We start from the raw sequence: 25069 nt of genomic DNA, 5'->3' as shown, positions 1-25069 counted from the left end.
GCCCGCTCGGAACGAGCTTGGGCCATCCATCCGCACGACCATCCGCACTGGGGCAAACCGCTTGACCCAGGCCTGGCATAGGGTGTCCCGGGTCCAGGATCGCTGGCCTCCGCGCCAAAGCAATGTCATCAACATGTCCACCATCTCGCGCGCCCCGGTGGTGATCACCACGCCCGCGGACCCCCCTGTGTACGCGGAATCCGTTGCACTGGGTGCTCCCGAAGAGCCCGCGGTGCCCGCGGAACCCGCTGCGCCGGCAGAACCCGCTGCGCCCAGGGAACCCGCTGCGCCCGCGGAACCCGCTGCGCCCGCGGAACCCGCTGAGCCCGCGGAACCCGCTGAGCCGGCGGAACCCGCTGCGCCCGCGGAACCCGCTGCGCCCGCGGAACCCGCTGCGCCCGCAGAGTCAGCCGAGCCTGCCGAGCCCGGGGCGTCCGCTGGTCCCGCAGAATCCGCAGAGTCTGGGGAGCCCGGTGAGGTCGTTGAGTCCCAGGAGCCCGCGGCACCCGGGGAGGCCCCTCAGCCTTCAGGTGGTGAAGTTCGTGAGAGTGATGATGCCCAAGATGAGACCGAAATTTCCAACATCAGCTGTGGCATCTGCTGCTACCACCGCTTGCAACTTCGACTCCATCGTAGAGGAGGCTTGGTCAGCGCCGCGCTGCATTGGGATTCTCGTGGTCTGGTTCAACTCCCCTTTAGCATCTCCTTCTTCGCGGCCATGAAGCGGCAGAACGTGCGTACCCTGTCCTTGATCGCCTGTACCTTCACCTACCTGCTGGTCGGTGCTGCGGTGTTCGACGCCCTCGAGTCTGACCATGAGATGCGCGAGGAGGAGAAACTTAAAGCTGAAGAAGTCCGTCTCAGAGGCAAGTACAACATCAGCTCGGATGACTACCAGCAGCTGGAGCTGGTAATCCTGCAGTCTGAGCCCCACCGCGCTGGTGTCCAGTGGAAATTCGCCGGTTCCTTCTACTTCGCCATCACTGTCATTACAACTATCGGTAAGGAATGGGTGTGCCGCCACCGGGCTCATGGGAGACACGGGAGGGGGTCCAGGAGACGTAGCGCACACAGAGCAAGACTGCAGTGGGGGTGGGGCTCCCCAGGTTCAAGACAGACCCTGTTTCAGTGTCTCATCCCTCAGGGGCATGACCTCATTCTTCCAGGGGACCCTATCTGGTGCCCCAGACTGTTCTGGTGTTTGGGCCAGGCTTGTGAACTCAGAGTCAGTGCTGTTGTTGTCTTGAGGGTGGAGGCGCCACTTTTGCGAAGAGTGGAGCGCTAAGAATAATCCCACAGCCGAACACCCACCCACCTAACGCCCCAGTGTTGGCTGCGCTTCCCTGAGTGGGTTCCAAGCCTTAAACTTACTATCTCTTGGGGAATTTGGGACAAAGTTGGCGGGACATCAAGGTGACAGGAGGTTGTTTATGGAGCTGTAGGAGGAGGTGGTACTGATCCTCCCTCACCTGGGGGACCTTTTGAGATGTCAGCACTCAATATCCTTCTTCTGGGTTGCCGAAAGTGTTAGGTCCTGAGAGAAGAGTTTTCTCTTCTATGGTTGGGGTGGGGGTGGCAGCAGGTGACCTGCAATGCGGTCCTGGTGGGTTGGATGGGGCAGTGCTTGTTTGCCCTTGTGGACTGTGACTGTGGACCAGAGGAGTCTGGATGTTGTTTGGAAACTGGGGGAGTTTAACCCTTTCTGGGAAAGAGCCCATCTAGTACAAGATGAGACAGTCTCTGGTGGATGGATCCCTATGACTGCATTCCCACTGAAGCTGGTGGTTGGGAGACACCCCTAGATTTGCACATGAAAACCTGTGGGAATGGGAAGGCCAGACTTTATCCCAGGGGATATGGTAAATACCCTTCTGGCAGGAGGCAGAATGCTGGTCCTTTGCCCTGTTTTGGAACAATGCCTTGGTCCATCTCTTTGGACCTGTGGGAATCAGAATGTGGGCTCAAATGTGTGCCCCTGTGTCCTGACAAGAACCCCTCTCCACTTATTTCCTCTTCTGGATCTCCCCTCGAATTTTCCCATGCATTTTTAATTTAAAAAAAATTTTTTATCTGAAAAGTTCTGTGCTGTTGGGGTGTGTGTGTGGGGAGGTACATAGGATTTGAGGGTGCCAGCCATATGCAACAGGAAGCACCAGCCTGGGACAGCCTGTCTTTCCTTCTTGTTTGAAAATACTTTTTGAGGGTTGCTTTATTTAAATATGCACTAAATCAGTGTAAGTTTTCATGTCTGGGGGAAAAGGCATCACCTCTATGTTACTCATATAACATAAAGGACATGCTGTCCCTGCTGGCCCCAAAGCCCCCACCCCCACCCTGTGGCATTTCCAGGTTGGAAGAGAGGACAGTGGTCGCCGCGCCATTTCTGTCTTTGAACTGTGGTGGTGATGTATGAATGTGTTCTGGGGACAGGTATATATTCTGGAAGACAAGAGAGAGGGGAGAGATCTCATGGTGCCCTTAACGTGCCCTTTGTGATCTGGGTCTGCAACAGAGACTTTGGTTTTCAAGAGTTTCCCGTAGCAAAATCAGCACAGAAAACTGTTGACTACTCCCAAGAGGTGGGTGACACTGTGAGAGGGCTGGGTTTGTTAAAAACAAGTGTTGTCATGTTGCTGCATTTCTTAAAAAAAACAAAACAAAACAAAACAAACAGTAACTGAGCTTGAGGTAGCTTGCAGTCATTGATATGACTGGCAGCTCTGGACATAAGCTCCTAATGTTTGAAACTCCAAAGAAAATGGTGTCAACAGAAGAGGAGCAAATGCAGCTGCTGTCTTGGACCCTGGAGAAGGAAGGGTGCTGTCATCAGTACAGGATCAGGGCCACTTGGGAAAGAGGAAAATGATGATTTCTCTAATTTCTTTTATTGGGTTTTCTACTGAGTTCTTTTGAAAGGTTGGAAACACACACACATACATACAGGTGCTCACATGTATGCTCACATGCATACACATACATCCATATTCTCATGCATATTCATTCATATGCATACATACATACATTTACACACATGCACAGATACATACACTCTCACATACATGCACATATGTATGCACTTGCATATATACACACTCACATGCACACATACACATGGACACATACATATACACATACATACATACATACATATATAAACATACCCACTTGCATGCAAATTTACATACATGCAAGCAAACACATGTAAGCAGACACACAGTTACATGTACACTCATATATACAGTCATATGCATGCAGATACACATGCATAGGTATATAAACAAACATACATATATACATACATATACCCTCTTGCATGCACATTTGCACACATGTAGGTAGACTCATAAGCATACATATACATTCATATATACACTCATATGCATGCACATACACATGCATAGTCATATACATATACACATATATACACATATATACATACAATACACACTTGTATTCACATTTACACACATGCAGTCACATGCAGCCATACATACATACACTCATACTTATAAATGCATACATACTCAAATATACTCATGCATATACATATATATGCATAGGCACACATGTAGGTGCACACATACACATACTTTAATGTACATATTCAAGCACACATACACCCATGCATACATCCACACACATACACACATATGCTCACATGCACACACACAGACACACACACACAGACACAGACACACACACACAAACACACACACACACACACACACACACACACACACATCCGAAGGCAGCTGGGCTTGTTTGAGAAGACTGGAATCTGGAGCCTTCCATGCAGGAAGACTACAGTGATGTCATTTTCTGATTGCCAGTCTCAGTTTCCTCACCTGTAGAAGGGCTATTATATAGTAACCACTTGACAGGCTGCCTTTTATCATCAGCCATGGGCATGTAGGATCACTCCACAGCCCTGCACATTGAAGCACTATAGGAAATAAAACACCTTTGTAATTCATTTTGTTTTTTTTTCTATTCCTTTAAAAATATAAGTAGAAGTGAAAGTGCTTTCAGGCTTAGAATACAAAGCAGCTCAAGCCATGCCATCATAGGAATTGTCTTTTATTGGGCAACGGTATCAGCAAGTGAGCTTCACTGTCACAGCTATCCCTTTTTGCCTGTCTTTGAGTGACTTCTTGGGTGTGTGCACATGGACTTTGCACCAAGACTCTGGTTGTGGCAGGAGCCCCTGGAGCAGGCTAAAGAGCATTGTGTCTCAGACATAGCTTTAACTCACTCTTTGGAATGGACTTTGAAACCATGTGTAATTACCACATTATTCTGAATCTGTAATGATGCTTTCATTGAAGACTTTGGACCATTATGTCAACTCCAGCCCTAGCTGTCTGGGTGTCCTGTGCAAGACAACTGCCCTTTCACATTGCTCTCATGTTGCAGATCTCTTGAATGAAGTTTTGCTGGTTGGTTTTGAACTTGGGTGAGACCCCCCCCCCCTTCTTGTAGCCCACTGACCTGATTGGCTGTGCAGTGGGGACCCAGGCAAGTGGGGGAAGTAGATGGTACTGAGCAGAGTCTACATGGGTCCAGGGGATTTATTGGATTTTTTTTCTGCTTGGGGATGAGGTCTTGGAGCTTGCATAATATATGACTGGTATAAACTTATCACCTCCCACAGTGGGAGGTTCAAGCTAAAACTGTCTCACAGTCAGCCTCTTTGCAGAATGTACCAGAGACGGGATTTTCATCTCACTATTTTTTACTGTCTAACATCTGTGATCTAGGTTGGTTTACCTTTAGGATCATTAAAAAGGAAGACACCAGATGCCATCTGCCAAGCTGTGGAGGACAACGTAAAGGCTGGTTTATTGTGGGGGAAGGAGGGTGGGCTTGTGGGGTTTTTCTCTCTAGTTACAGTTTTGAGAAACAGGGAAGAAGTGCATACTTTCTCTCTGAGTCATTCTGAAACTGAGGTTGCTGACATAGGAGTGAAGGTCACTGTTTTAGGATTGGGATCTGCAGAAAGAGATGGGACCTGCTGAGAGGATCCCTAGGGGCTCTTCCCTGTTCCAGACAGACATCAAATTCCTTCCCAAAGTCAGAAGCAGATCACTGAACAGGCTTTTCACAAAATGGACAGCATTCATCACAGGTTTTGAGGTGGTCACGAACCACATTCGTGTCAAGCACCTGCTCTGACTTGCTTGTGCTGCCTGCTTTGAGACCCTGAGGACAGCATAGATGACAAGATAAAGTCTGGCCTCCAGAGGAGGTTCTGGAAGCCCAGATAGTTGGTGGTAGTCCAGTGTGAATCAAGCACAGCTAAGCTCAGTGAGAGTCTTTACCTGTCCTGTTTCAACCACCAGGCTAACCGCCCCCCCAGTATCCTTACACACATGTACACACATATACATAGTACCCTTTCACATACACATATACACACACATGCACACACATATGCACACATGCACATACATTCACACAGATGCACACAGCATCCTTAAACACACATTCACATACACCCATGCACAGTACCCTTTCAAATATACACACACATATAAGTATAGCATCTTTACATACATGAGTGTGCATGCACTTGTGCACTAATACACACTTGCACATGAACACTCATGCACACATACCCAGAATCCTTACACACATATACACATTTACTCATAGCACCTTTACACACACGCACACACACATCCATGCACAGCATCCTTTATGCAAACATACACACTCAGACACAAGAACAACATTCTTACACACATGTGTGCATGCACTTGTGAAACAATACACACACATGCACACTTATGTATGCATACAATGAATCCTTACACACACACTCATACAGCATCCTTATGCACACATGCATACACATGCACATTTGCACATAACATTCTTACACACATGCACAGCATCCTTTCACACACACACACAAGCACAGTATCCTTATATACACATATGTACATGCACTTGTGCACATATGCACACATACACACTTACTCACACATGTTCAGAATCCTTATACATGCACACCCACTCAAAAAGGGCATCCACACACATGTGTACATGCTCTTATGCACTTATGCACACATACACACTCATGGATACATTCATAGAATCCTTACACACACATGCACACTTATTTACACACAGCATTCTTATACACACACACATACAGATGCACAGCATTCTTTCACATATGTCTGCATAACACTTATTTACACACAGCATTCTTATACACACACACATACAGATGCACAGCATTCTTTCACATATGTCTGCATATACACAGATATATATACATATATATATATATACATATACATATATATACACATATGTCTGCATATACACATACACAGATGCACACCCATGCATGTATGCACAGAATCCTTGCACACAATGCATACTAACACAGCATCCTTACACATACATGCACACACATGCATAGGATCCTTTCATCCCCACACATACACACTCACACACACAAGCACAACATTTTATACACATGTGTGCATCTTCTTGTGCACTCATATACACATGAACACTCTTGGATGCATTCACAGAATCCTTACATACACATGTACACTCACTTACAAACCTCATTCTTACACACACATGCACACATGCAAGCATCCTTTCACACATACATACACACTCACATACAAGCAAAGCATCCTTAGACACATGTGTATGTACTTGTGTATACATACATACATACATACTCACTCATACACACATATGCACACACACATGTATACTCACTTACACAGCATCTTTACACACACATGCACACACATGCATAGCATCATTTCACACACACACAAACTCACACACACAAGCACAACATCTTAAACACATGTGTGCATACTCTTGTGCACTCATACATACACGAACACTCATGAATGCATTCACAGAATCCTTACACACATGTGCTTATGTACTTGTACACACATACACTTGCACACTGGATTATACATGGCATCCTTACACACACATGCACACACATGCACACACATACACACTCACTCACACACAGCATGCTTATACACATGCACATGCATGCATAGTATCCTTTCACACATATATACACACTCACACACAAGCACAACATCTTACCCACATGTGTGCATGCACATATGCACACATGCATACATGTACACTCATGCACACATGCACAGAATCCTTACACATATGCACACTCACTCAGATACAGCATCCTTACATACACATGCACTCTCACTCACACACAGCATCCTTTTACACACACACACACACACACACACACACACACACACACACACACACACAGCATCCTTACCCACCCCAGTTCTTCAAGCACCACCCTTACCCTCCTCTTCTCCAGTCAATCTCAGCCTTGTGGATTCTGTTCATTCTCCCTCAGGTCTAAACTGCCTTTGTCCTCTGAACCTACAGTGGCCCACACTGAACTTAGCATAGAATAGGCATCCCCACAAAGGACTGCAAAGCTGAAGGTGGATCAATGGGACAGACTGATGTCTGAGGAATCATGGAACCTAATCTCTCTCTGTCTCTCTCTCCATCCATCTACTGACCCATGAGCTGAGGAGGACACTGCTGTGATTGACAGATGAGGAAACTGAGGCAGATGAGGCAATGGGCACTGAAGGGGAGGGCATAGAAGACCATAATGCAAATAGGGTCTCTTTACTGCAGGCTCTAGCTGGGAAGTCATTCCAAGGGTCACAGTGGGACTATATGCCCCACCTCACTCTTTAGGGAGCCTGCTCAGCCAAACCCAGTGATGGATAGCACCGGGAGCAAGAGGGTGCTGAGTTCTCCATAGGTAGCCAGCAGCCATCATGCTGAGGATGCAGGGGATGCCTGTAGACAGCTCTGCTTCCCTGGATCCTTTCTAGTCCTAGCCCCAGCCATCCTCACTCAGCTCAAGGCTCTCTAGCAACCATCCTGCTTACAGGGTGCCATGGAGGAAGCAGGGGGCAGGGCTGTTGATTTGGGGTAGCATCACAGACACTTCTCCTGAAACAAGAATGAGATGAGAGGCAAGGACCCCTGCAGGCATCTGCCACATTCACATGCTCTGTCCTGGCTCACCTAACCTAGGAAGATCAGAGGGAAGATTAGGAGCAGGAGGTAAATGTCCTATGGTAGGTGCCCTAATCATAGTTGCCCATGTATTTACTATGGACACCTCTATCCACCCATGCCTATGCACACATGCACTCATTCACTTTGTGACCTCACAGCCACCCAATCATTCTGCCGCCCAATCATTCTGTGGGCCTTGTCATTCATTGCCTCGCCCACCCAACACTGTCATCCCTACCCATACATCACTAATCCCCTATTAGCCAGTCATCATCCAGTCCTCCCTGCACTTGGACAGTTATTCCATCAGCCAACATCACACCACTCACCTGCCATCCAGCTTCTTCGATGGATGCACACCGTGGTCCTTGCACATCGGCATTGGATACCTTGCCACTCCTCTTCTGTGAACCTGTCATTCATTTCCCCACCAGCCACAGTATTGCTCAGTCCTTCATGTGCCCACCCTTCATTTCCTATTAGCCACCAGTGAAGACTCACTTCTCTCACTGTCCCACCCACTCTCATATCACCATTCTCCCATGAAACTCCTCTATCTGACATGAGCTGTTGCTTTGTCCTACATAACCTGTCATCAGTTGCCACCAGTGCATTGCTCAGTCTGCTGTACATCTGCCATCCTCCCACTTCATCAACCACTGCACCATCCAGTTTTCTACACATATACAATTCCTTCACACATCTGTCACTGTGTCACTTGAGGAGCCTCTGTTCTTCTGTCATTCATTCCTCTACCTGATGCTGTAACTATTGCTCAGTTACTGGGCACCTCTCATCCATTCCTCTACTTTATGATCATGTCATGTGATCTTCCATAGAACAACAACTCATTTCTGTCTCAATTTTGGAGCATTTGGTCCCTCCACCCACATGCCATGTATACCCCCATTCCCATAGTGCTCCCCTTTCACTACACATCACTTAGTGCTCCCTGGACCTATCATCCATTTCTTTATCCCTATCAACTTTCCATTCCCCTTCCTCCCTACCATTATCTCTTCAACTATCTCCTTCTTACATACTTCTTTTGCACAGTCCTCCCCACAATTGTCACTCAAACATCCAGCTGCCATCTCATCATTCAGTTCTCTCATCATTCACTTGTCACTCATCCCCCATCCTGTCTTGGCTTGACTAAGTTCTCCACACACCCGTATCTACCATTGTCTTAGCTTTCCATAATCTCCTATACTTTCCTTCTGAGATATGATCACTCATATGTCTGGGAAGTGTCCATACTCCCACCTGCCATTGTAACTTAGTTCTTCACGCATATCACCTACTTCCTTGCCCACCATCCTCTTAGTCACCTACAGACTGGATATCCATCTCCTCATCTTTTTATTTATTTATTTATTATTTTCTTTATTTACATTTCAAATGCTATCCNGAAAGTTCCCTAGACCACCCCCCACCCCTGCTCCCCTACCCACCCACTCCCACTACTTGGCCCTGGCCTTCCCCTGTGCTGGGTCATATAAAGATTGCAAGGCCAAGGGGCCTCTCTTCCCANTGATGGCCNANTAGGCCATCTTCTGCTACATATGCAGCTAGAGACACNAGCTCAGGGGGTACTGGTTAGTTCATATTGTTGTTGCACTTACAGGGTTGCAGCCCCCTACAACTCCTTGGGTACTTTCTCTAGCTCCTCCATTGGGGGCCCTGTGTTCCATCCAATAGCTGACTGTGAGCATCCACTTCTCTGTTTGCCAGGCACTGGCATAGCCTCACAAGAGGCCACTATATCAGGGTCCCTTCAGCAGAATCTTGCTGGCANGTGCATTAGTATCTGGGTTTNGTGGCTGATGATGGGATGGATTCCCNGATGGGGTNGTCTCTGGATAGTCCATCCTTTCATCTTAGCTCTAAATTTTGTCTCTGTACCTATATTCTTTCATGGGTATTTTGTTCCTTATTCTAAGGAGGAATGAAGTATCCACATGATGGTCATCCTTCTTGGTTTTCTTGTGTTTTGCAAGATGTATCTTGGGTATTCTAAGTTTCTGGGCTAATATCTATTTATCAGTGCCATCTCCTCATCTTTTATTGTGTTACTTGAACTTCCAGCTACCTGTCACTCAGCCCCCATCTACCACTGTAACTCTTAGCTCTCTAACTTCCCTCTTATTCATTTCCCCATCCATTCATCACTGCACCACACATTCTTCTATTCATTTGCTATTCATTTTCTATCGTACCCTAAACCCCTCCAACCTCCATGGCCTCCCTCTGTGTCAGCATCTCTCTAAGCCCACCATTCAGTCCCCTGTCTCACATGAATTGCTCAGTTATTGTCCACCCGACAGTCATTCTCCCTCCTGCCACTTCATTTCTTTAAGTGCTCTCCATTCATTCTCCATCTGTCAGGGCCCAGGTAGTTCTTCCTTCCGCCTGTCTTTTTTTCCCCTCAATTCACAATTGTGCCATCCAGTTCTTCCTATACTCACCACTTGTTCCCTGTATACCACAGTGCCATCGAGCTGATATTTTTTTTGTCACCCAAACATGTCCCTCTTTCTGTTATCCACCATTGTGTTACTTTGTTGTCTAGCCACCTCCCATTCACTCCTCTACCCTTTCTTTAGTCACCCACACAGTCCTGTCCTTCTGCTATCTGCTAGTATATCATTCACTCCTAGATGTGCCTGCTGTGCACTGTTACATCATTAAATCCACCTTGTACCTCTCATCTGTTCCCAGACGCACCACATCACTCATGCTTCAGGGTACAGACCATCCACTTCACTATACACCATCAATCCCTCAGTCTACCTTGCACCTGTCATTAATTCTCCTATGCATCATTACATCATGCAGTCCTTCTTTATTCAGTTCTCCTAAGAACTGTCCCTCATCCCCTCTAAGAATTATTGGGTTATTTAGTCCTCCACACACTCGCCACTCATTTCCCTATGGACCATGCCATCCCCCAGTGTCCCATGTTCTGTCACTAAAACTATTGCATCACTCAGTCCTCATTGTACCCATCTTCTACCTCCCTCTATGTTGTGACATCACTCATTTCAAACATCACAACCTCATTCAGTCCTCCACACAGCTATCATTAATTATCCTATACACCATGAAATCTGTCAGTCCTGTATGCACTGTCTCTTCATTTCCCATATACATCACACTATTCACTCACTCCTGCTCCTGTCATTTATTGTCCTTTCCAGCATCTCATTAGTTCTCTGTGTGTTTGCCATTCCTTCCTCCATGTGCCTGAAGTTCACTCCCCTATACATCATTATGTCACCCAGTTCTCCATGAACCTGTCACTCATTCTAAGCACCAATGATTTCACTCTATCCTCTATGTTCCTGTCAATCATTCCTCTGTACACCATTACATCATTCAGTTCTCCATGCACCTGCCACTCATCCTCTCATGGACTGTTTTGTTACATGGTTCTCCGCATAACCATTATTCATTACCCATCAGCCATTGAATCTTTCAGCCATTCACTTGCTTACCACATTTTCTCCATTTGTTAAGGTGTCACTGACTCTTCCATGCAATTGTCACAGTTTCCCCATTAGTCCCCATGTGTCACATTATGCTCAATACACCTGTCATCATTTATCACTTTCTGGAATGTTGCTCAATTATTTTTTTGAGACAGGGTTTCTCTGTGTAGCCTTGACTGTCCTGGAACTCATTCTGTACACCAGGCTGGCCTCAAACTCATGGAGATCCACATGCTTCTGTCTCCCAAATGCTGAGATTCCCAGTGCCTGACTGTTGATCAATTATACATGCATCTACAATTCATTCTTCCACTCATCATTGTATTTTATCATTCATCTCCATTTCTGCAGATGTAGCCTGCATCTCTATATGAGCCTTAGCCTGCATCCCTATATGAGCCAGTCATTTCTTGATTGCTTGCATCATCGCTGTCTGGGCATATCACCCCTTCTCCAACCTTCCACCATATCCTCACTCCTCCATTTGCTATTGCCACACCTAGTCCTCTATGCACCTGTAAGTCAATCCATCCTCTGCTCTATCAGTCTTCTATGCACTACCCATTCATCCTTCCATTCATGGTAACACCCCACCATGCACACGCTAGTCTTTTATTCTCCTCGCTGACTTTGTCTCATTCATCTCTTCATGCATGCTATTCATTTCCCAAATGGGTCCAATGTCATTCAATTCTTTATACACTCATCATTCATTCTCCGTTGTGCCTTGTTTCACTCAGCTCTTAAGTATGTGGCTCATCCTGCTCTCTAGCATTGCATATCACAGTCCTTCACACTCTCAACATCTGGCCCTACTCCCTACCCATCAGGGCACCACTAAGTTTCCCTGTATCCACCATCCTTTCATCCTCTACATGGCATCACTCAGTTTTCTCTGCCCTTGCCATTCATTTTCCCCTCTGCCAATACATCACTGGGTTGCCAGTGCCCCTGTCACCCCTTCTTCACTCCACCATTGTACCAACATTCATCCAATAGTCACCTGTCATTATCTGGAGCATCTGACACTGTATCTGCCATGGTCTTCATCTCCTTCCTTTCCACATCTCCCATTGTGTTTGTAAATGTATTCATCCTCCTATCTGCTGGTCTCTTTCTCCTTCATACATGTATCACTAATTTTCTGGTCTGGTGGTTTGTTTTTTTTTTTATTCTCCCTCAACTCTGCCATTTGTTTTCCTATGCATCTTTGTGTAACCTCATCTTCATCCACCCTCTACTGTTATGTTACTCACTCCTCATTTGCACCGGCCATTGTACCACAATTGCACCTTTCATTTATCTGCTCCTGTATCATTCTGTCATTCAAATACCTGTCATGTCTTCTCCAAGTCTCCCTTGTATTCAAGGTTTACTCTATACTCACCATCCACTTCCTTATCTGCTATTAAATTACTAAGATCTTTCATATCATTCCTTCTCACATTTGCCATGATATCATGCTTTTGGGCACCTGTCACATCTAACAGCCCCTTCTCTACCATTTAGCTGTCCATGTAGTCATTTCTCCATCACCATTCAATCACTCTGTCCACTTTGATCCTTTTATCTACTTCCACATTTAATAAGACCCTGATGTACCCAGGCAATCTCCCTCACAAACTGGGGTGATGTTTGGGTCACTTCCTGATAGTTGATTCTGGGTGGGATATGATGGTAGCTGATGCAGGACAGGGCAGGGAAAGCTGAGCATGGAGTCCTAGTGTAAGGATGCAATAGGGTTTGGGATACTGGTTTAAAAAGACATCCATGGTAGGAGGTCCTGGAGATAAGCTCTTTTCTGACAATACCTGGGTGATGAGGAATTCTGGCTGCTGAGAGGGTTAGTATGGTGTTTGTTGAGGACAATGTTCAGGCCAGGGGACCCTAAACACAAAAGAAGTGGAAGCTAATGTGTATTGAGTTACAAAATGAACATCTCACCACTGGGAAGAAGTGGTAAGTGATGGTAGAGAAGGCTTACAGAATATACAAAAATACCCTCACCTCTCCACATTCACTTTCTTGGTATTGTCCATGTGAGCTTCTAGAATCATCCAGCAAATGTACACTTCTGCTTATAGTATAGAACCCAAGAAACTGAACTGAGAAAATAGTAGTTGTCTTTGTAAATTGGGAAGCCTGGGTAAGCAAATACCTGCAGAGATTCAGTTCATATCTTCCAGCTCAGCTATCTAGCTCAAAAGCTCTGATTGGCATACGTGCTTTATTTGGCTCTTATGCTGTTCAAAAATATGAAGCACTAGCTAACAACATCTATCGATTTTATTATAGTAGGTTTCCTTGATATTTGCTTTCCTATTTAGGAAAGCTTATTTTAGTTTATTTAGTTTTATTCCCTGCACTCTAGCTTCAAGTATAAGCCTTTTCCTGTCCCTTAAAATACAAAAGGCTATGTGTTGTCCTCTGTTTGCCACTTTGGCTGGATCTTATCTTCACCGACTTGTAAAGAATTTGCAAGTAAGTGTTTTTCTTACAACCAATGATCTGCAGATGATTTTCAAATAAGCTTTTTATTCTTATAATCAATTATTTATAGATTCTTTGTGAGTTTGGTTTTTTTTTTTAATTCAATGGTTAAGTGTGTGAGTTTTAAAGTCATGCAATATGCATGCACATGAAAGCTTGTTACCAGAGAGATTAGAATCATGAACTTTGAAACTGATTGTCATAGGCTATTCTTGTTGAGCAACCTTGGGCATGAGATTTGACTTCTCTGTGCTTTGGCCTTTGCCATTTATAAAATGTGGAGGATAATAATCACAAAATGGCTGACAAGGTGTTTGGGATAGTTGGATATATTTCTTATTGCATTCTAAACATTTAAAACAGCTAACATGTACTGTGTGCCATAGTCTATAAGCACATTTCAAATTCACAGTTTCTCTCTTTTAAATTTTTTTTTGGGGGGGTTCTTTGTTGCTAAAAATTTATCTTTTACTAAATCCTACAACTATTTGAAAACATTTATTTCTCTATTGTATGTAAAGTTATATACATTTCGATTAATTTGAACTCACGCACGTTTTCTCTTTCAAGAGTTGAAAAAGATTATTGGCTTACATGCACTGAGTGTCGCAGGCTATCATCATGTTAACTTGTATGCCTAACTGGTTCATGTGCTCTCTAGGCTCACCACTGTCCCAGGACCACCACACTTTAGGCCCCATCACTCACACACCCCAGTCACTCCGCTCCTCGGATGCTTCAGTGTGTGATCCTTGCTTTATAGTCGGTTCACGGCTATCGTTAGGTCTGCTTGGATCCTGAGAACGCTTCAGTAGAACCTCCTTAGATGCTTTGCTACCGAGGTTTACCGCTGTCTCTTTGAGGCAGCCAAACTTTGCTTTTCGTGCTTTGAGGCTATGCGGTTAGATGCGTACAGGTTCATGCTTGTGATTCTGTTTTTCTTGGTAGAGACAACAAAATTCTTTATTGTGTATGATGCTTTTTGTCTGAACCTTCCTTTCGGTCCTAACGATTCCGGAGTCTGCTTTCTTTCATTAGCATTTGTTATGTGAATGTTAATGTTTTTCGCTTATTTTTACACTTTTTCTTCTAGGAAGATTTTTGACATGGCTTGTAACAAAAGATACAAATATAGGTATATAGGTGAAAAGTCAGTGTGAAGATCTGGGGATCCGTGTACACTCACCCCTGTAGGATGTGATGAGAGTTCACGGTTTCTTGGATAGAAGGGGCAAAAAGGAAACAAATGCTCTAGGTGACATCACTAGGGACAAATGGCGCTGAGCTGCACAGGTATGTAGTCTTGTGGCTTCACTGAATGCCACTGCATTCGTACGTGGAACATGGATGAGAACTACGCTAAGCCCAGGCTGCAGAAATAGGAAAGGCCTTGGAGTACCCAGGTGAGTGATGCTTCTATCAGTCTTCAGGCCCCACTGCTCAGGATTATTTGGGGCTTAAGCTCCTGTGATTTTTCTAATTTATCTTCCCTGACATGATCCTGTGCCAAGCCCATTGTTGTTCAAGGCAGAAAGGACGGGAAATGCCAGAACGGTTATTTTAGCCAAGATTATCCTAACACCTTTCTAGAAGTCCTACCCAATGTGTTTTTTTTCTCTCTCTCTCTATCCCATTGGTTAGAAGTGGGACACATGACCACATCTACCTTCTCACTTTGAGATTTAGACTCTGATTATGAAATGAGTCTGGACACAGGTTTGGCTATTAAATGTAATGGCTCATGATGGAGCCCTAGGACTTGCTCCTGAAGGCAAAAGCCACTAGCTGCTGTTTTGCTATCTCAGGATATCCTCAGGGACCCCATAAAAGTGAGAATAAATGATGGAGCCAAAATAGGTGCTGGCAGGGGAGCACCCCTGAGAGTGGAGAGGTGGAGGTGTGAGCAGGAGGAAGCTGGCACCAGGGGAGGACTTTTTAGAGCAGAGGGGAGGAGGGTGATCAGGAGGAAGCTGGTGGCAGAGAGTACTTGAGAGTAGAAGGGGGAGGTGAGGGGTGGGTGAACCTCTTTCTGGCTGACTTCTTTTCCTCCTGTTCTCTAGACATCTGTTCTGTACCCCATCCCTCAGGAGAGGACTCAAAAGCTAACAGAATATAATTTTTTCCATCCTCTTAAGCATCTGTCCTGAGCCCAGCAGTATTTCTTTATAAAGCAGGGTGCTAAGCACCCATTTCCCTCCAAATGATTTTTCCTTCCTACAGGTGGCAATTGCCATTAGCGCCAGGATTTTGCCCTCTCCATACATTAGAAGAGAGCTGCTACACTCCCTTTGGTCCTTGATGTTCCTGACTGAAGTCTTCCTTTTCCCCACATTCAGGAGGCCCAGTCATTGGGAGTGCTTTCTCCCTCTCCCTCCTCCCCTCTCTCCCCCTCCCTCTCCCCTCCTTCTCCCTCCCCCTCTCCCCCCCTCTCTCTTTTCTCTTTTCTCCTGCTCTCCAGCTCAGCCTAGATCCATTCTGGGCATGTGTAAGTCCCCTGTCTGGTTTTTGGCTTCCTTTGGGGGATGATCTAAGCATTTGTTTAAAGGGCTGGCGGGGGAGGAGGGACAGAGGCATTATGCAACATTGTACTCTGCCGATGTTCCACACCTGGCCTCCTCCCAGTTGCATCCATTTGTGGGGGCTCAAGGCTGGTGGTATTAATATACATTAAGTCAGTGCCCTGCTTGACAGATATCAATGCCTCTTTGTGAACCACATAAATGATTACCATGGCCCTTTGAAGTCCAAACTCTTGCGGAGATGTAGCCTTGACTCTCATTTCACCCCCTACACCTTGCAGACCAAGTCATGGGCTATGGTGGACTCCCTCAACACTCAACACCCCTTCTCTGAGCATCCCTCTCTGGCTGTTAGATGCTTCTCCTGTCTCTGTAGCCTCAGGGCTCGGGCCAGCTAAGCACCTGTCAACCTGTGTCATATCAGCTTTTCCCAAGCCAGACTTTGTGCACTGCCCCCAGGACCTCTGGCCAGGGACCATGTTGTTACCTGCCAGTGGCTGAGTTGTCCGCCCACCAGTGTCTAGCACCAAGCAGGCCCTCAGAGAATGTTTGTTGAATGAACATAGGCATGTAAATGGGACAGCTTTCACGAGAGCTATATTTAACTGTTCGAGAATATTCTCTGGGTCTTTCAAAAAAAAAAAAAAAGCAAATCTTGAAAAACAGCAGCCCACGAATCTGAACAGCAGGTGTTCGCAAGAAGTGGTGGGTGGTCTAACAGGAGGTTGTCTGTTTCCCATGAGCTTGAGCTCATCCTGTGCCCCTCTGACGCTCTGTATGGTCCAAGGTGCCTACTGGCTTCCCAGGTTCTGTTGGAACTTTCAGAAGGAGAAGCCCTAGGAAAGTGTCCCTTCCCCTTCCCCTCTCTGTGGCTCCTATTTCTGAGCTTTTGGCACAGTGCTAACTGTCCCATTCTTAGCTGTCCATCTGTCAGTTCAATCCTGGGGTCAGTGTGCTGGCATCTTTGCCAAGTAGGAGGAATCTAGATGGGTAGGGCAGCACTATAGGTTGCTGGGGACCTCACCACCATGGGCCATCGACTCTGTGGGGTTCCTAGAGAGGCCGACCCTAATCTCTAGGTCTGAGGGCAGAAGGCATTCAGTGGCTCTGTATCATGTACCCTCTGCTTAGGGGGCAAACTTCCTCTACCACTAGCCTTGGCTTCAGTCCCAAATAAACCTTCAGGGCCATAAGGGAATCTTCAGAGACAGGTCCAAACTAGGGCGCATACAGACTACCTGTCACACCTTCCCCCTTTCTCCCTTACTATTGTTCACACTCAGTGTTTCTACCTGTAAAGTGGGTAGAAATGGCTGCTTCCCAGAGGCTCTGTGAGATCCGATGAGACAGTAGATGAGGCTCTGGGTCAGAGCCAGGGAGACAGACAGTACATGTCTCTTTAGTATTCACATCATGGCCTGCAGTGGTATATGCTGCAGCTCCAAAAGTCGAGAAACAGCCACGAATGTCAGAACTATGCTTGGGCGATGGAGGCCTTGTCTTGCTGCCACTCTTCCAGCACAGGACTGTCTCGTGTCCCCTCCAAGGTATGCTGTAGGACTCACAAGCCTTCATAGTTGCTACATGCTAGATCAGGGCAATGGGAAGTCGAGCAGGAGACCAGACAGGGTGCTCTATGATCCGGCCCCAGGGCTCTTGACCACAGCTAGGCTACCTGAGTCTTTGCCACACTAAGGGTGCAGGCATTGCAACTTCAGGCCCCTGCTTCCCACCACTGCTGTCCCAATGCTGCGCCTGAGTTCTTGGCTGGTCTAGGTAGAGGCGCTGCCAGCAGGAAGAGAGGGTGCCAGTTCCTGCCAGTCTCAGGCACAACTCCCAGGTCCCTGTAGTCATGGGACGGAACCAGGTGGCTCAAAGGAAGAGGTCGGTGGGGTAGGGTCTGTGTCTGGGAGGGTCTGGTGTTAGCAAGTGATGACACTCACTTCTTCCATACAGCTGTGACATTGTAAGGTAGTTAGTTATTAGAAAGGCCAGGAAGTGAGTATGCGAGAGACATATGCTTTCAAGCAGGGGTAGACTTTGGAAGGTGAAGCCTCGGTGTGGAGGAGCTTAGTTCAAGCTATAGTAACAAGCTTATAAATAACAGCAGTTTATTGACTGCAATTCTGGAGGCTAGAAGGCCGAGGCCAAGAGCAGACAAGTTAGAGACAAAGACAGAGTTGACATCTCACCTCCCAAAGGCACTATAAGGCTGCCAGGTGATGCTTTGAACCTGCGCTGGGTGGACAATTAAGTCTTCAAACCTAAGTGCCCAGGAAGACTTGCTGGCCTCATCCTAGTCTGAACAGACTTAGCTAGTGGTGAGTGGGTTAGACGGGGATTGGTTAAACATAGCATTGTGGATACCCCTAAAGATGAGGAGGATCCAGATGCATCAGAGAAGATCCAGATGCTACAGTCCAAATCCCTTCCCAGTGTCACGTCCCTTACAGTGCAGGGGGTTTGCCAGTCTCTGGACTCACCGAGCTTTTACTCCACTCTTGCTCCCTTTCAGTGGAACTTGAGACCCCACAGGCCCCTCTCTGTCTGTGTGCCAGCTGTGGGCAATGGGACTCTTACATGGAGTATTTAGAGTCTGGGCCTCCCCTGTCCCGCACCCTTCTGTCCTCCTTCCTTAGAGACAGTCCTCAGACCCAGGGCGTTGCCATGGGGATTGTGAGCTGGAGTCTATTTTGAGATCATGTTAGAGTGTGATTTTTAGTTCTGTCTGGGCTGCCTGTTGGTTTCACTTCTTGTCCAATGACTAGCTAGAGAGTTTGGAATGGTTTTGCTACAGACATACTACTCCTTGATGTGACAGACGGGTGATTAGCATCCAGTCTGACCAGTCTGCACCTGCTAGTGGTTCACACGTGTCCCTGTGACTAGGGGACAGTAAGGTAGGGGATGTCTTCCTGCAGGGATGTTTTCAGCCAAGATTTAGCACTCCTAGCTGCTCACTCAGCTGACTGCTGCTGGCTGGTCCTGTCTACAGATGGCAAGGGAACAGTAGATGCCCCAGTAGAGAGGGGGAGGGGCCCTTTAGCAGAGAGAATAGCATGGTGAAGGCCAGAAATGGAGGTGCTGGTGACATCTGAGAGTAGGGGTTAGTTCGGAGGAAGCAAGGAGGAGCGGGTTCGAAGCTGGAGGTTTCAAGGCTCTAAATGCAGTCCCTCCCCATCACCTATTTGCATTTATTATCCGCTCAGCTCACTCCTAGGCACTAGGTGAAGCTAATTCACCTATACCCAGGGACCATCTTCAACCTCCTTTGCCATCCTCATGCAAAGTATGACACAGAGAAGCTTGGGGGCCTGAGGGCAAAGCAGAGCTCCGATTCCCACTTTATTTGACTGCCTTTTTCCCTTGCTGGTTCCATCCTATAGATGGGCAAACTGAGACTCAGAGGGTTCCAGGGACTTTCCCCGGGTTCCATGTCCTTGATTTATCTTTCACTTGCTGTAGGCACAATTCTTTCTCTGAATGCTGTCCTCTCCTCAGGGAAGCCCCTCCTTGGTGACCCGGGGTGACTACTCTCACTAGCAGAGCCTTGAGATGTGGGGAGGGGATGTTTCTCTAGCTACAAGTGAGCTATTGGGGCTGGCTGCGTTTGCTTACATTCTAGCCTATGTAGCCTTTTCTCCAGAAATTTCTCTTTGAATGTACTTACATGAGAATGTGGGAAATTGTCATAGGATTTTGTTTTTCAAATATAGATGATCACAAAATCCCCAACACAGGATTGGGAATCTCTTGAGTCCTCTGTCCCTCCCAAGGCCATGACATCCTTGGTATTCTCGCACCTGGATCTGCTGGGAGTCACTGAACCCTATGCTTCATTTGTCCCCCCAACCCAGCTCAGGGCTTGGGAAATGTGCAGAGTCAGGTTTGAGTGGGGAGAGCCAGCCAGCCTTGTGTCTGGGCGGTGAGAGGCTATTTTGGGAGCAAGTCGGGGAAAGAGTGCTCTGTTTTATTTGCTCCTCGTGACTACCAGAGGTAGTGGAGCCCTGCACTCCTGTCCTAGACAACTAGTGAGTTCCAAACCAGGGATTGAGTGGGGAAGGAGATGGACTGGTATACTGCATGACAGCCAGAGGCCACATGAGTCTAACCCCCAGTTTTCATCACTGTCAGCTTGCTCACCAGCAGTATCTGAGATAGGAGAATAGAAGAGGAGAGGAAACTCTGATTCTGACATAGTAGGTTCATTCATAGGTTTTCCATCTGACTCCACTCACCTCCCTGGCCATTCCCTATTTGCTTACTCATTTTCTCCCTTCCATTCATTTGCCCATTTAAACTATTTGGCTAATCATCTTTCTATCTACCCATCTGCCCATCTATCCTCCATCTACATTCCATATATCCATCTAGTGATCTGTCTACTTTTGCTTGCCAGTATCTAGGTACTAATCCACCTTCCACCCACATTCCATGTGCAAATCCACTCATCTCTTCATTATCCACTCCCCATCTATCCATTTGTCCATCCCTTATTCATCTATCCATTTTTAACTTGATCCCATGCATCTATGCATCCGTCTTCCATCCATATAACACACATCTATCCATCTTTCCATTATTTGTTCACCCACTCATTCATCTTTTTATTCAATGTTCATCCATCCATTCATCTATCCATTATCCACTCATCTGTCTATCTACTGTTCACCTATCTTTCTTTCATACATCCCATAACTACCCATCAGTCCATCCATTTATCCTCTCACTTTTCTATTCCATACATCTACCTGTTCATCTATTGTCCATCCATCCATGTATCCATTCATCTATCTGTCTATCCATCCATCCACTCTCCATCTTCCATCAAACTCTCATCTATCCACCAATTCTCTATCCATTGTACCTCCATCCATATTTCAAACAGTATCCATCTATTATCAAGTCACCTTCTATGTATCACCTATTCACACACTTCCCCATCTATTGGCCCACTCATCAATTTCCAAGAAGCCATTCTTTCATCCCTCATCTATCTACCCATGTGCACCCAATGTTGTAATCTATGTTTCCTGTTGTACTGAACCCCAAAGTAGATGGTATGCAAGATACACTGATAATCTGCTTTCCTTACTAGCGACCATCACTGAGAATGAATTTGACATCTACAGTCAACTGTGTTAATCTCATAATATCCCTAGAGGCTTGAAAAGATTTGAACAGGGTTCTATGACAAGAGATGGAAGGGATCAGATAGACATCTGAGCAAAAAGACTCTTGGAGATCGATTTTCAGCTTGAGGACCACTTAGAAGTCTTTCTGTTCTCTGCATTCACTGTAGCTGAGGGAAGAGCTTTGGGGAATGGCCTGAGTAGGGAAGACCTCTGTGGTCTTATAGGGACCATCCAGAAAGTCATGGATCTGGTTTACTGAGGGGCAGTTGATTAAAAAGGGGAAAGAGATATGGGGAGCTAGACAATAGATAGGAGAATGTCTGTCTATCTGCCTATCGGGCACAGACTTCTGGCAGGATCTGGATGTGCTCTGAGGCTGGCTTCTTTTCTAGAAGCTCTGTTCCTTGACAACTGCAGAGATGTGAGCTCAATGCTATGGACCTTGGGTACCAAAGGTTTGATGGCTCATGCCTTTCATGTAAATAATAGAAACAGTTCCAGCTTCCCTGCTGTTTATACAGGAAATTTGAATCAATCTCAACTAGCTCCAACTGGATGGTTTCATTTTCTTCAGTGACAGCATTCTCACCTCCCACAGGTTGGGGACACTGGGTTAGGCACATCTTAGGTCTCTATTTAGCTTGTCATGTGGCCTCTACACTTCTGAGCCTCCGCTACCCACGGGTAATAATAGGAGGGTACTTGGGATTTCAGTTTGTCTTTTGTGCTCTGAGGTTCTAGAACTTGGGCATCAGGTGAGTCCTCACACAACATGGAGCAGAAAATGTCAGGAGTCTGTTACCTGAGAGTGGGGCTGGCTAGCATGGGGGGAGGGGGTGGTGTGTACTCAGCATAGGCCTCTGTGTGCTGAAGAAGATGTATTTTACTTGAGCTAATAATGCTGTTTTGTATTTGCAGAGTGGTTTTACAGGTTTTAAGTATGCCCTCATAAGTCTTCTGATTTGAATGTTGAATGTTTAATAAGTGAAGAGTTTGTATATAGTGGGTAAATCAAGACTGGTCCAGGGCTGGGATGAAAGAAGCAACCTCAATCTTCCTTAGACTTTCTTCAGAAGACCAAAAAAATATTTCCTGTTTTCTTCTTACTTTTTTAATGATAAAAATGGACACAGCGTGTTTATGATATTAAGACAATGAATGACCTCTGCCCCTTTGGAAACTACAGGGCTGATAGTTGTGACCTCATTAATATGTTAGTAGTTGGTGTGTGTTGGACTTGGTAATGGACACACAGATCACTGCTTCTGCATAGCATTGCATGGATATCCCTGAGTAGCTGAGGCGTGCTTTTATGGAGATGACAGATGGGGGTCCTACAAACTTCATGAGATACGGCAGTAAACCATCTTCACATATGCGTGGACAGCTGAGTTCTTCCTCAGATCTTGACATACCAAGTTCAGAGGCTGACACAAATTTAGAGTAAGAGCCCAGACCGGGCTCTGCAGTCTTGGTAGCATCAGACTTAGAGAGCCCCAGGTGACCACTGAAGGTTGGACAGCTAGGTCTGGAAAGGCCTTAGACCTTACCGCATAGAGGCAGGATTTCCTGGGCACTAGGGGTCAGTAACATTTGCCAGTACCAGTGATTTTATTCTTAGGGACTCCCCAAATACCAGTAAGTTTCATATTCCTCCATTTGGAAGATAAACAAGTTGACACTTAATTACTCCCAACCCTACCCCCAGCTCTCAGCATGAGGTTCCCCAGAAAAACATTAGGGCAGGTAGCATTAGTCAAGTCTCCTTCTATGATGCAGGGATGGGGTTTCAATGTTAGGCGTGAGAAGTTACCAAGGAGAGCAGGGGAAATCCTTATTACACATATGTATTCTTCCTTAGCCATACAGACAGTCTCAACTTATTATGGTTCGACTCCATCATAGATAAAATGTAATATATGATTGGCAAAAAACAATTTAAATTCTGCATTTTTATCTCCTCTCAGGCTAGTACTCTGTGGGTGGCATTCTGTCTGCAGTCTAGACAGTGGAAGATCCTACAGCTCCCACTTGCCATGTGAGCATAAGGAAGAACTCTGATTTCTGGGTTAGTGCTCTGTGGGGTAGTAATCCATCTACAGTCTAGACAGTGGAAGATTCTACAGCTCCCACTTGCCATGTGAGCATAAGGAGGAATTCTGATCGCTGGGTTAGTGCTCTGTGGGGTGGTATTATGTTTATAGTCTAAGGGGTGGAAGATTCTACAGCTCCCATGTGACTATAAGGAGGAATTCTGATCTCTATTCTAATGTTCTGTGGGGTGGTATTCCGTCTACAGTCTAGACAGTGGAAGATTCTACAGCTCCCACTTGCCATGTGAGCATAAGGAGGAATTCTGATCTCTGGGTTAGTGCTCTGTGGGGTGGTATTCTGTTTATAGTCTAAGGGGTGGAAGATTCTACAGCTCCCATGTGAGCATAAGGAGGAACTCTGATTTCTGGGATAGTACTTTGTTTATAATCTAAGGAGTAGAAGATGTCAGTCCACATGACAACCAAAGACCAAAGACCCTGTGGTGTAATGTGCTACCGAGTTAGTGCTCAGCAGGCATATTCATTGCACTTTTGACTTACAGTATCTTTGACTCACACTAGGCGTATTTGGAGGTCACCACCATCATCTGTTGGGCATCTGTATTCCACAGAGAACAAAATCTTGGTGGTATGATAAGAGGCAGAGGAGAGAGGGTAAGTTTGGAGATAGGAACAATAGATTTCAGATATCAGGTCAAGCAAGTCCATGTGCCAAGTCCTAAGCTGTGTGGGACACCTGGCTTGGCACAATATGGGATTTCTGGGACACTCTTTGTTGCTCCCAACTGTGTTATCATTTCATTCAATGTTTGATTATCCTGTCCCTGTTTGAATTGAGGCAAAAATACATAGTATAGAACTATTGGAAAGCATGCAGTTTGTATTTAGCTTTCTTTCTTTTTTTTAAACTTAACTTCTGTTTTCTTTTTTTAATTGGGGGTTATTAGGCTTGTAACCTGGAGGTGTAGATTTATTAGGGAATAACATGGAGAGGCAAGTCTTTTTTTTTTTTTTAAGATTTATTTATTTATTATATGTAAGTACACTGTAGCTGTCCTCAGACACCCCAGAAGAGGGAGTCAGATCTTGTACGGATGGTTGTGAGCCACCATGTGGTTGCTGGGATTTGAACTCAGGACCTTCGGAAGAGCAGTCGGGTGCTCTTACCCGCTGAGCCATCTCACCAGCCCTTGTATTTAGCTTTCAACATCGAGCAACAATCACCTCTGTCTAGTTGTATGCATTTCAACACTTAAAGCAATGTATCACTGTCAGACACCACATTCCATTGTCTCTTCCTCTACCCCTAC

General features: G+C 45.9%; 1 protein-coding gene across 3 annotated transcripts in view; it reads left to right on the top strand.

Moving 5' to 3' along the window:
- The first annotated feature begins 394 nt into the window (after window positions 1-394).
- Kcnk9 (potassium two pore domain channel subfamily K member 9) overlaps window positions 395-25069 on the top strand; it is a 40978-nt gene continuing 16303 nt past the window's right edge. For 2 of the 3 annotated variants that reach the window (XM_029531095.1, XM_029531094.1), the window contains exon 1: window positions 626-1001. In XM_029531095.1, the coding sequence (XP_029386955.1) occupies window positions 719-1001 (283 nt within the window). In that variant the 5' untranslated portion in view covers window positions 626-718. Of the gene's footprint in view, window positions 1002-25069 lie in introns of all 3 variants that reach the window. The other variant, XM_021217227.2, reaches the window with a different exon arrangement.

Source organism: Mus pahari, chromosome 17 (genome assembly GCF_900095145.1).
Source record: "Mus pahari chromosome 17, PAHARI_EIJ_v1.1, whole genome shotgun sequence".
Taxonomy (NCBI): domain Eukaryota; kingdom Metazoa; phylum Chordata; class Mammalia; order Rodentia; family Muridae; genus Mus; species Mus pahari.
This window is presented reverse-complemented; position numbering and strand designations above follow the sequence as displayed.